The sequence below is a fragment of the Corvus brachyrhynchos genome, unplaced genomic scaffold (genome assembly GCF_000691975.1).
Source record: "Corvus brachyrhynchos isolate BGI_N302 unplaced genomic scaffold, ASM69197v1 scaffold48, whole genome shotgun sequence".
Lineage (NCBI taxonomy): Eukaryota > Metazoa > Chordata > Aves > Passeriformes > Corvidae > Corvus > Corvus brachyrhynchos.
The window spans coordinates 3,925,631-3,938,673 of NW_008240027.1; the positions used below are offsets into that span (position 1 = coordinate 3,925,631).

The 13,043-nt window shown below is 41.6% G+C and overlaps 1 protein-coding gene across 1 annotated transcript in view; it reads left to right on the plus strand.

Annotated features, from left to right (window-relative positions):
• Positions 1-5: 5 nt before the first annotated feature.
• Positions 6-13,043, plus strand: part of EIF2B3 (eukaryotic translation initiation factor 2B subunit gamma) — a gene marked incomplete at its 5' end in the record, with an annotated part of 99,880 nt that continues 86,842 nt past the window's right edge. Inside the window, 2 exons of the mRNA XM_008640784.2 lie at positions 6-66; positions 3,531-3,670. Coding sequence (XP_008639006.2) covers positions 6-66; positions 3,531-3,670 — 201 coding nt within the window. The remainder of the gene's footprint in view (positions 67-3,530; positions 3,671-13,043) is intronic.

Consider the following 13,043-nt stretch of genomic DNA (forward strand, 5'->3'; position numbering starts at 1 on the left):
TCCCGTGGGGAGCCGGGCCTGTGCTCTGTTCCCCGCTGAACCTGCTGGAGCGCGCCGGCTTCGAAGGTGAGGCATGGCGGGGTCTGGGCGTGCTGCCCCTGCTCACTGCGGGCTGTCCTCGGCCTCCTCCGCCGCTGCTCCCGTCCGTTCTCCCCTTGTTCTAATGCCCTGTCGCAGGTGCCCTGTTGGATGGGGCAGGTCCTGTAGCGCATCTCCCCTCTGCGCTGGAGCTGTGCTGTTGACCCGTGTCACATCTCTTCCTGCCCTCTCGGCTCCCTGTGCCTGCACCCTCTACCCCTCTTCTCACCGAGGGCCGGGGATGTCTGAAAGGGGGTTGTAGTGAGGTGTGTGTCGGTCTCTTCGCCCAGGCAATGAGTGACAGAATGAGAGGAAATGGTCTCAAGTTGCACCAGGGGAGATTTAGATTGGATATTGCGAAATTTTTTTCACTGAAGGGGTTTTAAAGCATTGGAACAGATTTCCCAGAGAAGTGGTGGAGTCATCATCCCTGGAAGTGTTCAAAAACCATGAGTATATGACACTTAAGGACGGGGTTTAGTGGTAAACATGGTGGTGGTGCTGGGTTGATGGTTGGAGTTGACGATCTTAAAGGTCTTTTCCAACATTAGTGGTTCTCTGATTCGAGGCTTTTCCCAACTTTGATGTCTTTCCCTGGGTTGCTAACCTTGAGTCTCTCATGTTTCTTTCTCAGAGTCATTAATGGCACCAGCGTGAGAAGTGTCAGCTCTCTGGGGATGGCTCATGGTTTGTTGTTTCAGCCTGGCCTGAAGTTCAGGGTTACTTGCTCTGTCTGAGGCATTCAGTCCATGTGGCAGTGCAGAGCCGAGTGCTGGGCTTTGGCCAGGACAGGGCAGGGGGAATGGCAGGCTCGTGTTGCTCACCTGTGGGCTTTGTTTCACAGTGGGGCTGGGGTGGTATTTAGTACCTGGTGAGCTTCTTCAGTATCTTCTGAGTTTAGGCTTTTGTTCACCTTTTGAGTGCTGGATGAAATCTTTCAGTGATGTCCCTCCAGCTGCTTATAAAGCTTCTTCCTGACACCTTTCAAGCCTCTGGTTTTTTTATGTTTGTGTTTGTCTTTTGCATTTCTGCTTCTCTGTTTTGTCTCTGTGATTATCCTGTACTTCATCCTGAGTCTGTGGCTTTTTTCCTGACTGCTTCTTTCTTCTGTGAAGATGCAAAGATCAGCTTATGTTATGTTAGCCTCTTAAAATTTCAGTGTGAAAGAACAAAACTAGGAGTAGACTTTGCCTTTATTCTGTTTCATTAGAAAATCCTAAAGAACTTTTGTTCTTTGGATTTGTTTTTTGCTTGTTGTTTATTGAAATCTGCATTCTGAATGTCTGCCTTCTTTGCCCGTTCTCCTGTCTCTTTTTTTTTGCAATACTTTTATCCTGCAATGGAAATTTAAATAGCTAAAAGCTTCTGTGTAATCAGTATTGTGCTTCGTGAGGCTCTTTATTTGGAAATAACAATTTTCACTTGATGCTCTTGGCCACTAGTAGCTGCCCATCTACTCAGCCCTAGTGAGGCTGCATCTGGAGTGCTGTGTCCAGTTCTGGGCTCCTCAGGACAGGAGAGACATGGAGCTCCTGGAGCAGGTCCAGTGGAGGGCCACAAAAATGGTGAAGGGTCTGGAGCATCTCTCTTATGAGGAAACAGTGAGGGAGCTGGGCCTGTTCAGCCTCGAGAAGAGACAACTGAGAGGGAACCTCATCAATGCCTATCAGTCTCTGAAGGGAGGGTATCAGGAGGATGGACCAGGCTCTGCTCAGTGGTGCCAAACAATGGTACAAGAGGAAGCAGGCAAAAACTGATTCCCAGGAAGTTCCACCTGAACATGAGAAAAAACTTCTTCACTGTGCAGGCGACCGAGCACTGGAACAGACTGTCCAGAGAGGGTGTGGGATCTCTGTCACTGGAGATATTCCAGAGCTGTCTGGATGCAATCCTGTGCAACGTGCTCTGAGATGACCCTGCTTGAGCAGGGAGGTTGGACCAGATGACCCAGTGTGGTCCCTTCCAACCCGAACCATGCTGTGACTCTGTGATACTGCTACAGCCAGATCTTTCTCCTTTCTCACACGTAGCTCTTCAGCTTGTCTGTCTACAGTGAAAATGTGGACATGCAGGGTTGTGTTCAGCACATGTATTCAGCTTCGGTAAGCAAACTGCCACCTTCCTGTTCCTTCCTTGCTTCACTCCCCTGACCAAGCTGTACATTCCTGCATTAAATGATCCAGTGGCATGAATTCTCTCCCTGGATGATTTTTATTAAGTACTACATAAGAATTTAGTTCCTCATACTTGCTTATGTAAGTAAGTATGTGTTCCCATGGGCTGACTCACTGTGTCTCTTTTGCCCTAATTGCAAGTGCTCCATCTCTCCTAATATTTAGGAGACCTTTGCTCAGCTAACCAGGTTCATGCTGAACTGCATGAGCTTACAATTTGCACCTGACACCAGTTCCCTCTTCAGGAGTTAATTCTTTGCCTGATTCAAGGTGTGCTTTCAGTCCCTTTCTTGAGGTTCTTCATCCTCTTTTGAATCCACGTTGGCATCCAGTATGGGAATGGGAGAGCACCAATATCTCTGGCACCAAACTGCCACACAATTCCCATGTTTACAGTTCCTTCCTCTTTTCTGTTAATAGATTCAAGATGAGTTTTGATCAATGCAGATTTATTCTTGATGTGTTTTCATCTTGCCTATACTATTATTATTATTTATCATTTCCCATACTTCTCTGTTAAAATTCTGTGTGGAATACAATATTATAGTGTTGGGGTGTTTTGAGGGGTAGGATATTTTAATTGGAAAGTTTTATTGTTGCTTTTCCCTCCCCTTCTTGAGACTGGGGAAAAGGTTGCTTGTCATTTTGCTTCCTCAGTCTTTTCTTCTGTTCTCACATTCTTCATTTTGGAAAATATGCTTTCATGCCACTGTTGATTTTCTTCAAATACGCATTTATCCTTTTTCTTTTGTAGATGGAATGAGTTTGTTGCTCATCTATTACTCCACGTTCTTGCCAAGCTGATGCTGAGAAATAGTTTAACCATTGTATTGTAATAGTGTGGTTGGCGGTGTTGTCCACAGAGGATTACACAGGATCGGGGCGGCAAAAGACAAAGCTCTGAAGTGTTGGTGACATGAACACAGGGTCTCATTGGTCTGTTTGAGGACATATGGTTTGAGGTTGCTGGTTAATGATAGAAGAAGCCTCTGTTCTGTCTTGCTAACTGATGCCATGCATGCGTGTGTCCCTTTCAGTAACAATCTCCACCCAGCAAAGCAGGGGAGATTGTTTTCATATTTATTAGGAGTTTAATTCTTTTCTTGAAAAGTTACTGTTGCCAAAAGAGCTTGGCTGAGTGGAGAGCCCAGTTATGTTACTCAAACCTTTTGACAGTTCCATCAGCCTTTCTAAATAAAAAAGTGGGTGTATCCTATTTGTGATAAATACTACTTAGATTTTTTTCTGCTGGTCTCATCTCACTTTCCTTTCTCCTAGAGGTCATTGTGATTACGAGGAAGGAAATCCAAAAGATGTTAAACTTGGACACAAAAATGAAGCTTGATTTTGTGTGCATCAGTGACAACATGGACATGGGTACAGCAGATTCACTGAGGCATATTCACCAGAAAATTAAGGTATTACTGTCTTTTATTAAACTTGACTAGAAGTTACTTGTTTATAATACTTTTTTTTTTTGTGTTGTAAGAAGTGTCCTGTGTAATGATATTGTGCATAACTGAATTTCCTGATCTTCAGAAGAGCTGGATTTTGTAAAGGTCACCTCACAGGGGAACTCACACAAAGACTCTGAGTGACTGGAATTGACAGCTGGGAAGGCTGGAGCCTACTGAGGCTGGGCTCTGGCTGTTTCTTAGGCAGTGTTAGCTTTCTGGCAAGGTAATTGAAAGGTTGTATTTGTTTTTACGATTTCTTGATACAATGTGTGATAGTTGTTGTCCACATAGTGCTTGGGGAAGTAGCCCTGAACAAACATTCTTTGTCTTAGGCAATGCAGTGATGCTCAAGAAAGTTTGTGTTCACTCTTGGCCCTGCCACAGGCATGGCTGCACTGTGGGGTCAGTGACTTGTGCTGGGCTTCAGTTTTCTGCTTTTCCTCTGCTTTTGCTGGCTTGGTCTTACAGTAAGCTCTTCAATAAACAGTGCCCAGATGTGATAAAGGACTGCTGTTCGAATAGAACCAATAGTTTATAGAATTTTAATTTCCAGCTGCATAATTAAAACACTCCCATGTAAGGCAGAAATGCTGCTCAGAGCTCTTGCTGTGATCTGGGACAGAATTTTTTGTTATTGTCATAGACTTAATCTTAGGATTTGTTCCCTCTCTGTTTAGGCCATTTTAGCCAAATTGCCTGTTTAAATAAATGTTGCAACAGAACATCAATGAGTGCCTAAGTCCTGAGGTTTCTTTTTGAAGCTCTTTTTGAAACTAATAAACTTCAGTGTTACAGTCTACATACTCCCAAGAGAAAGACTTCAGTTGAGACAAGGTGAAACTTCCAAGGCAAACACAGATGTGTAAGTGGCACAAGAAGACAGATCCTGCAAGGGATTAATGCACAGGCTAGAATATTTAGAGGGTGAAGAGAGTACATAACAAAGAAAATCAAAATTAACAAAATCAGTTTAACTGAACTGAATGTTTCTGTCATGTGGAGAATCCCGTTTTGTCATAACTCGGTTTGGCAGTATTTTCTGAATACGTGCATGCAGTTAGGAAGTATCTGCACTGCAAACAGGGACCCTGACCTTACAGTTTTATTGCCTGATCAGTGACAAGTCCATCTGTTGGGGTGTCCCTCTTTTTGGTAATCCAGGCAGGTCTGCTTAGGGGCCCTGGGAGACAACAAGTAGAGCGTCTGTGAGTTAGAAAATAGTGTGTCTTCACAGGCGGCAGTGTTGATCTTCTGTTTATTTTCCAGAAAAAAGGCTTAGAGAAGATGTGAGGTAGTCCTGAAAACCTCACAAGTTTTCCTAAGTCAGATACTGCGTATGAACGGCAGCAGCTGCTTCTGCCCTTTTTATTCCATGTCTGCTTGTCTGGGCACAGAGGACAAAGTGGTCTCTTATTTGAAAGAAGCCTGTACTAAGTTCTTGAGCAGATTGCTGCACTGTGTATTTTGGAGTCATTCCTCTAGTAAATTCATACCACTGGTGCACCTCTTACAGGGTATGCCCTCTCCTGTGTGATATAGGTGAGAGAACGCCACAGTAGGGGTAGCTGAAAAGCTGCTGTATGTTGGCTGTATTTGCGGTGCAGCGCAAGAGTGATCTCGTTGAAGAATGAGTTTCCCTGGTGAAAACAACTGCTTCTTGTGGCCATAGTTTGCTGGCAGGCTTTTTGCAGCCCATGCCAAAAGTCTGATGAGAAGTTTAAACTGGTTGCTGAAACTTAGTTGTCACAAATTGAGTTAATTGCCCACAGACAGAAGAGCAAGTATGCTCAGTGAAAGCGAGGTAACGCGGCACAGTATAGACAACTTGCTTGTGTACAGTGCAAGTGACAGGGAGTAAAGCCAAGATTATAAATGCACAGTAAGAAATATGTCTAAGGGTAGCAGAATTGCTGATCACAAATCCTGAGATGTTCATAAAGCACTCGAAATCATAACATTTCATGACTTGCTGCCTTGTCTAGCTTTGACTGAAGGGAGTCTCGCTGCTGCTTGCTGTGCCTGCGGTTTTGGGCCTTTCTGTTGTGCTGCACCTTGGTTAATGAAGTTTGATACTTTAGATGTCAAGATAAGACTTACAGAATTGCATTCAGTAGTAGCGTGAGAGCACGTACGTGCAAAACCTGTAAGGGCAAAGGAAATGTAGTTTCCATTGTTTTCTCTCTTTATGGTGCTGGTGTTTTTGGTGGCAGGTAAGACTGACTCTTCATTCACAGTAGCAAGCATCTGACTCTGTCAGTCTTACATTTTGCTGGTTGTTCAGAAGTTCATGAGAGCAAAGGAAATCCATTGAAGTTTTATTTGCTGTTTCCCCACTCTGCACACACAATAAGGTTTTTGACATCCTTGCTTCAAAAGCTGATATACTAGATGCAAGTTCTTTGCTCTATTGGAAGTCTTCTTGTTATTTTTGGCTGTCTCAGCCTACACCTGATTGACAAGGTAGCAGCTTCATTAGGGTTTTCATGTTCATTACCAGTCTGAATGTATCCTTTTCTTGGATCCTTCATACAATAAAAGTATTACGCTAAACTTGATTCCTAAAGGCACCTGCTTGAGAAGCAGTGAACACCAGAAAACTTGTAAGCTTCACTTTGTGGATTCCTAGGCCCCGGGTGTCACTCTCGCCTGTTTTTTACCAGTAGTTCTCTAATTGACTTGTGTAGTGGGTTGTTTTGTTTGGTTTTATTAAACATTCAGTTCTGGGATCTGAATAGCAAACACCATTAATTAGTTTGTTCTCACAGCTCAACAACGGAGAACTGAGGCATAATGAGGTGAAGTGATTTACCTGGGATTATTAAAGAAATTTGTACCAGTACTGGAAAGTGGACATCTGTCTCAAATCTCTTACAGTTTCATGCATAAGATAATCTTATGATGTTACATATTCTGTGTAATATTACATACTCTGTTTCCCCACCTTCAGAGAGCCAGCAGGACGAGATTAAACACAAGTTGAAGCTGTTTTAAATGAAAACAGTTGAGGAAATTTCATTAGAGCTGTAGTTCAGTTTCTGAATTTCCAGTGTTGTGGTTTATTCCATGTGTGCTAGATTATGGCTGTAAATAGGCCCTCAATCTGGAAATCTGTCAGTCTGAATATAAGTAACTGAAAAATAATTTTGCAGTTTATGAAGTAGAAACTTTGGGATTTTTTTGCCTGTGTTTATATTACCAAATAAAAAAATGACACTTATCAATGTTTTACACTAAGTGCAGCACTTAAAATTATGCTGTCAAAAAGTAAAAAAGTGGGTGTAGGACTTACTTATTTCTTAAATGTTTTGTTTAATACAGGGATATGAAAACAGTTTGTTAAAGAACATTGTGACAGCTGTTGTACAGATCCCTTAATTGCCCTCCTATGGACCATCCCAGCATTTCCCTGGAATGCAGTTTGTTTCAGGATCCTGCTATGGTCTGTCTTATGAGCCATGATTTCATGGGTAGCATTTTAATGTCCAGTCTTTGGGTTTTCAAACAATTTTAATATCACTGTCAGTTTTATTCTTTTGGCCCTTTAAATTCCCAGTTTTCTGCTCATCCTTTGAAGGACTGCTAATGAATGGCTTTCCAAAATACAAAAATGAAAGTAAAGCTCCAAAGATTTAATTATTTTCTTGTTTATATATAGGATTAGAAGTGGTAGAACATGGGCTGTACACTCACAGTTGATGGTATAGCAATGCTGTTGTTGAACTGCAGCTTTACCACCATAGGGGTGTTTAGAGGTCTCTGTTTCACCCATTACAGTCATGGGAGGCATGTTGCCTTTGCACACTTTTCTAGCAGCCTGGAGAATCTGTGTGGGGGAAGAAATAGTTTGCTTTCTTAAGAATCAGGTTCTCTAAAAGCTAAATTTCCATTAGGGATGAAAGAGCAAACAATTTGAGTGTAAGGAGGGTTTAATCTAGCCCTGGGCATGAACAACTGAATACCTCCTCCATAGATGATGAGAAAACACTAATCTTGCTCTGGATTTTTTCTGAAATTTCTTCATACATACTGCTTCAAGATAGGGGTTTTTAAATGTCATCAGTGTTTGGCATTTTTAGTAAAACAGCCTGATTTTGCAGGTGGACACAGCAGGGACTAGGGTGTAATTTAGTAGGTTCCATGATCTTGTTTTTATTTATTTTTATTTAGCATCTTAAGCATGCTAATTGCCTGGAGCAGTGTGGAAGGGGTTCTGTGTAAGAGATATGGCTTTTCTTTAAAATCATGTATAATTGCTTTCTTCTCAATAACTATTACTAGTCCTTGTTTCTGGTTTTCATTGGTAAGCAGCACTGGATGGAGCATTCAGATGAGTTGAATCTGAGTAATAGGAAAATCAGTAAAAGTCTTGACAGTTTCAGTTGTGAGAGTTTCTCTAGCAAGAGAAGAGACTGAGTGTTGTCTGCTGCAGGCTGTGGTAGCAGATGATGCAGTTTTTTGTAGGCAGCTTGTCTTTCAGTGGTGATTTTTTTTCATTATTATGGGGAGTAGCCTTTTAAAAAGTGAACTTATTTTGATGTTCCTTGAATTTTTATGTAATTAAATCCCCTGGCTCACTTAGGGAGGCTTTTCCTCTGTAGCTGGTATTAATGGACGTGCTTTTTTCAAGTCATATTGTAAAGTCTTCTGGTATGTCCTGTGTGGTTTTTTGCAGTCCAGATATAGGTCTTCATTTATTTGACTTCTGCTGCCATTCTTAGAGGTCTTCTCTTGCAGTTCAGTAGACCTCCTTTGGCTGATTCACAGGACCAGTATGCAAAATGTGTGCCATCACCTGTCATGTTACAGCACAGTTATAGCACATAGAGTTTGGCTAGTAACACAGAACTTGTGATTTTGGGGAATAGTAACAAGAAATTTGTAATAGGAGCTAGAAGCCCAAGAGTAACTTTCAATGTCTCAGAATGTACTAGCTGAAATAGTGTGATGGTTAAGCAGCCACTCTGATAGAGGAAGGAAAGGTTAATGCAAGACTAGAATGTATCAGGTAAAGTATTTTTTTGTGTTAGACATGAGAAATTAATACTTTTGCTTAAGGCAATGAGAAGGGGTTGTTTGCCAGGAATACTGAGCAGGTGTGGAACTCAAATGTATCAAATGTGGACCAAACACTAGAAGAGAAGAGAAGATATTCAGAGTGGAGTATAATTTGGTTTAAATTTGCTGTGAGAAAACATAGACTGAAAATTACAGAAAGGTTTTAGTCAGAGCAGAATAGGATTGTGAGACAGTTTTCCAGCAGTAAACAAGATAAGAATCCCCTAATTTCCTCCCAGAATGAGAATCTGTTTTTTTGTTGTATTTTTGTTTTCTTTTAAATAAACTAAGTAGGTCAATAGCTGGAATGGCAGGAGGCAAAACTCTGACTCAGGAAACCCCTTTGAGAACTGTATTTCTGTGACCTTCTGCTTGTACCATTCATCAGGCTGCTAAAGCCCTTTTTGCAGATTATTGTTGATGGAAAAAAAATAAATGCAAGGGATGTCACTATAGTTTACAAATGAGTTCCTCTGAAATTTAGGCATCTCTAATATTTGACCATTTTGTTTCCTGTGCCAAATTTTACCGGACCCACACAGCTGCTGTCTGGCACCACCTCCCAGGCTGGGGCTCTCCAGGCAGCAGGTTGAAAAACCTGTTTAACTCATGAATCTGTGTTTCGGGTGGATTGGGTGTGCCTGGATCAAACATTTGTCTTCACTGAGACTATATTATTTTTGTCTTCTATTAAGCATTTCTCTCCCTTGTGTCACTCAGCTATACTCCAGGCAGTGATTAAAATGTGGTGTTCCAGCACAGTAACAGCAATGGAACAATTTCATATTTTCCTCTCTTGATGAGCCCTTAGCTATGTTAATGGAAGCCCTGAATAATATGGTGTGAATTAATCAGCTTGTCTTCTGCTGCTATCGCTGGTGAGTGCTTGTGAGAGAAATGTCTCGTCTCAGGTGGTCCACCTGGTTTTCTCAGTTTCAAAAAGTAGGATTACAAAGTAATGCAGCTCTTAAAAAATAAAGCAAAACAAACCCTAAAAAGCTACCAAAAAGAAGAAGAAAAACCAACTTTCTTTGAACAAATAAACAAAGATTGAAACTCCAGATTCTCTTGGTATGTGCATCTTTGGGATCCGTGTTGTGGAAAGTGTGATGTCACAGTGGTGGTCCGTGTGCTGCTGAGGGTCACTGATCCGTGGAGTCTTGGCCAGCATGGCGAAGCGCTCCGCTTCCTCTGCTGAAAAATCTCCTTTCCAAACACATGATGTAAGTAAGCCTGCTGGAACGACTGGAAGATGGAATCTGAATCCTTTTGGTACGACTGAGCAGAGTTTGGTGAGCATGGAAAGAAAAGCTGAGGTCCCCATAATATAGAGTTATGCATTTTTTTGTACTGTCAGTGGAAATAAAAAACCCAAATTAAATTCATTTGTAAAATACAAGGTCTCTATATATTAGCAAGACTGAACTAAATATTCTGTTAATCTGTTTTGAAGTAGTAAAAAGAATTTCATCATTTTCTTCCAGCACACTTGACAGCAAACATTGTTTACTTAAGTGTTTAAAATTGCAAATGAAAATGCCGTCTTGCTGGTTTTTCTGATTCTGCCTTTCACAATGTTAGTGGGGAAAGCAGATGTATCAGATGGCAGCTCACAGGGTATGTAGCATCTTTTTTCCCTCTCTGTCTCTTACTGAAAGCTGCCACCACTGAAGGCACTAGGCAAAATTTATTACAGCTTGCGTGCCCAAGTCCCATTCCCAAAGCACAGCTGATTGTCTTAGTAGAAAGCAGTTACACAGGCAGGTGCTCAGGCTGTGTGGCTGTAGGGAACAATGCAGCACTGACTGACTCTGTGCTTGAAGAATGTGTTCAGGACTTTCAGCTGATCATTATTTTTCCTGGCAGGGTAGCCAATTCAGCAATTGTTGGCGTTGCTTCTTTGTTGTTTTATTTTATTTTTTTTAATGTTACTCAGCTTTAGAAGACTCTAGCTAATTAAATTATTTTGCTGTCCAGGTTTAGTATGGATAATGGCTAAAACACCAGAAGTTTGAGTAAGGCAACTAGCTGTGAAGGTTGGATCAAGAATGATTATTAGGGCATTTACTATTCTGCCCACTGTCAGCTAAAGAGGATGCCTTCCGTTATAGAGGCCGACAAAACCCTAGGTGTTTTGCAAGAAGAGTCATTGACAGACCTGAGATGCCTGTCAATTTCAATTGTTGCATCTCCCACTGCATGTCCTTATCCTTTTCATGCTCCTGGGAACTCCAGGCCTGTGCTCATTATGTTAACCAATACCTCTTGTTCCCATGTAGAAGTTAATGGTCAGTGCTTTTCCTGTATTACAGTGTGTGTTTTCATTTAGGTCCTCTGTGGTTTCTGATGAATTACACAAATTCAGCCTATTCTACTTGCAGACACAGCAAGCTCTTTGCACATGTATGTAGCTGAAGTAATTTATTTAAAAGCATCCTGGTAAAAATATTTTCCTGGTTTTGTCAGCCACTACTAGTTTTCATTTTTGGGGAGTAAATAGTAGTGTTCCATTTTGGTAAATCCTCTTTCATTTTCCCTATTTAAAGTATATACAGCTGCCCTATGTAAATAACTTACTGTCCTTTAACCATGACACTGTGACAGCTGTAATGCTCACAATTACCATGAAAAGCCCGAACCTTCTATGAGGGAGGAGCTGTTAAGATCCAAACATGGGGAAAATACACAAGGAGAAATCCCACAGGCTAGAAACAAAGTAAAAAAGGCTGCAGGTGGCAAGGAAGGAATGTTCTTCCAGAAAAATGTCCAAAAAAGGTATCATTGCAGGTGATATTCCTCCCCTGAAAGAGAAAATGGAATTGTTCAGACACAACTATGTGTTGGAGTCTAAGTACCTAGTTCCAGTTATTGGGGAATGTGGGAGGAAGGAGATGCTAAATGTCAGCCCATGGACTTACTGTGCTGGAGAGGGTCCCATGTCCGGTTTTGCAGCTTGGTACAGTTGTGTAACATTGATAATAGGAATGTGGTGCTGTGAACAGTACAGGCTATCCCAGAGACTGTCACTCCTCTCAGCACTGGTTTTCTGTCACTGTTTAATTTGGTGAAAGCCATGGTGAAGATCAGTGGACTTTAAGATGCCTGGAATTTAATTTTGCATTTTTATCATGCTATGTTAACTGGGAAACCCAAACAGGTTACCTCATTTTTCCTTGGTTCTATGCTGAAAATTGAAAAGCAAATGTGCATTCATATTTTCTTGAAGCAAATTTATGTATTCTTCTGTAATATAAATTCAATTATCTTCTTTGGGAAGATGGTGAAAATTCTGGATGTAGGCTCATAGTGCTGGAAAAAGCAGTGGAGGTCTTGAAGTTTTCATAACATTTTTCTTACAACAGCAGTTGCTGCAGACCAAACACCACTGGAAAAATTGGAAAGGTGCTAGAGGAGAAAATGATACTGTGTGGAAGATAGTTTAGGAATCTACAGTTTATAACAGTGCTTTTATTTACCGTGGCATGATTAGTGTTTCGAGGAAAAGAGCCCCAACATTTGAACAAGGCTGAGGGGGTTTCATGCAGGTGGTTGTCACTCCTGTGCAGGCTGATGCACAGTAGCAGTGCCACTGAGCTGTCTCACGGAGCCTGTGCTTTGCAGAGTACCTTAGAATTTGGGTTTTCTTTTGAAGCAGAGTTGAAACTGGGCATTGTGTAATTACTTGTTTTGACCTTGGAAAGAGTTTTTTAAAATTTAAGATCGTGCTGATACTAGCTGCAGGATGGCAGAATGATTCCTGAGGACACATGCTGTATGTTTTGGTTTTTATTTACTGTCTGGTTTGAGACTGCAAGGAACCATTATGATCTTCTAGTCTGTATGGGAGTTTGCACTCACTGGTTGGGGCTGTTAGCCCTGAAACTTAGGGATGACTTAGTGAAAGTGTTTCTGAAATATAGCAAGACTTTCTTCATCTACTAGAATGTATGAGTTGCCTGTTACATACTTTGATATTTTATTCCAGGTTATACTTATTCTCCCTCTTAAACCTCTTTGCATTTTATTCCTACACTGATCCCTGGTTCCTAGCCCCTGAATCTGGTCGTTCCTGCTTTTTGTTGTGCTGCCGAGAGATCTGCAGTCAAGGTGATTGCTGGCTGTGGGCAGAGGCCTTCTTTCCCTTCAATAAGTTGAGCTGGTTGAGCTCCATTAGGACTACTTTTTATTATTATTGTGTGTATGACTGCAACACCTGACTGCCTAAGGCTCTGCTTACATTAAGTGTTAAGCCTGGGCTTGAGCTCTGGGCTTTGGCAGC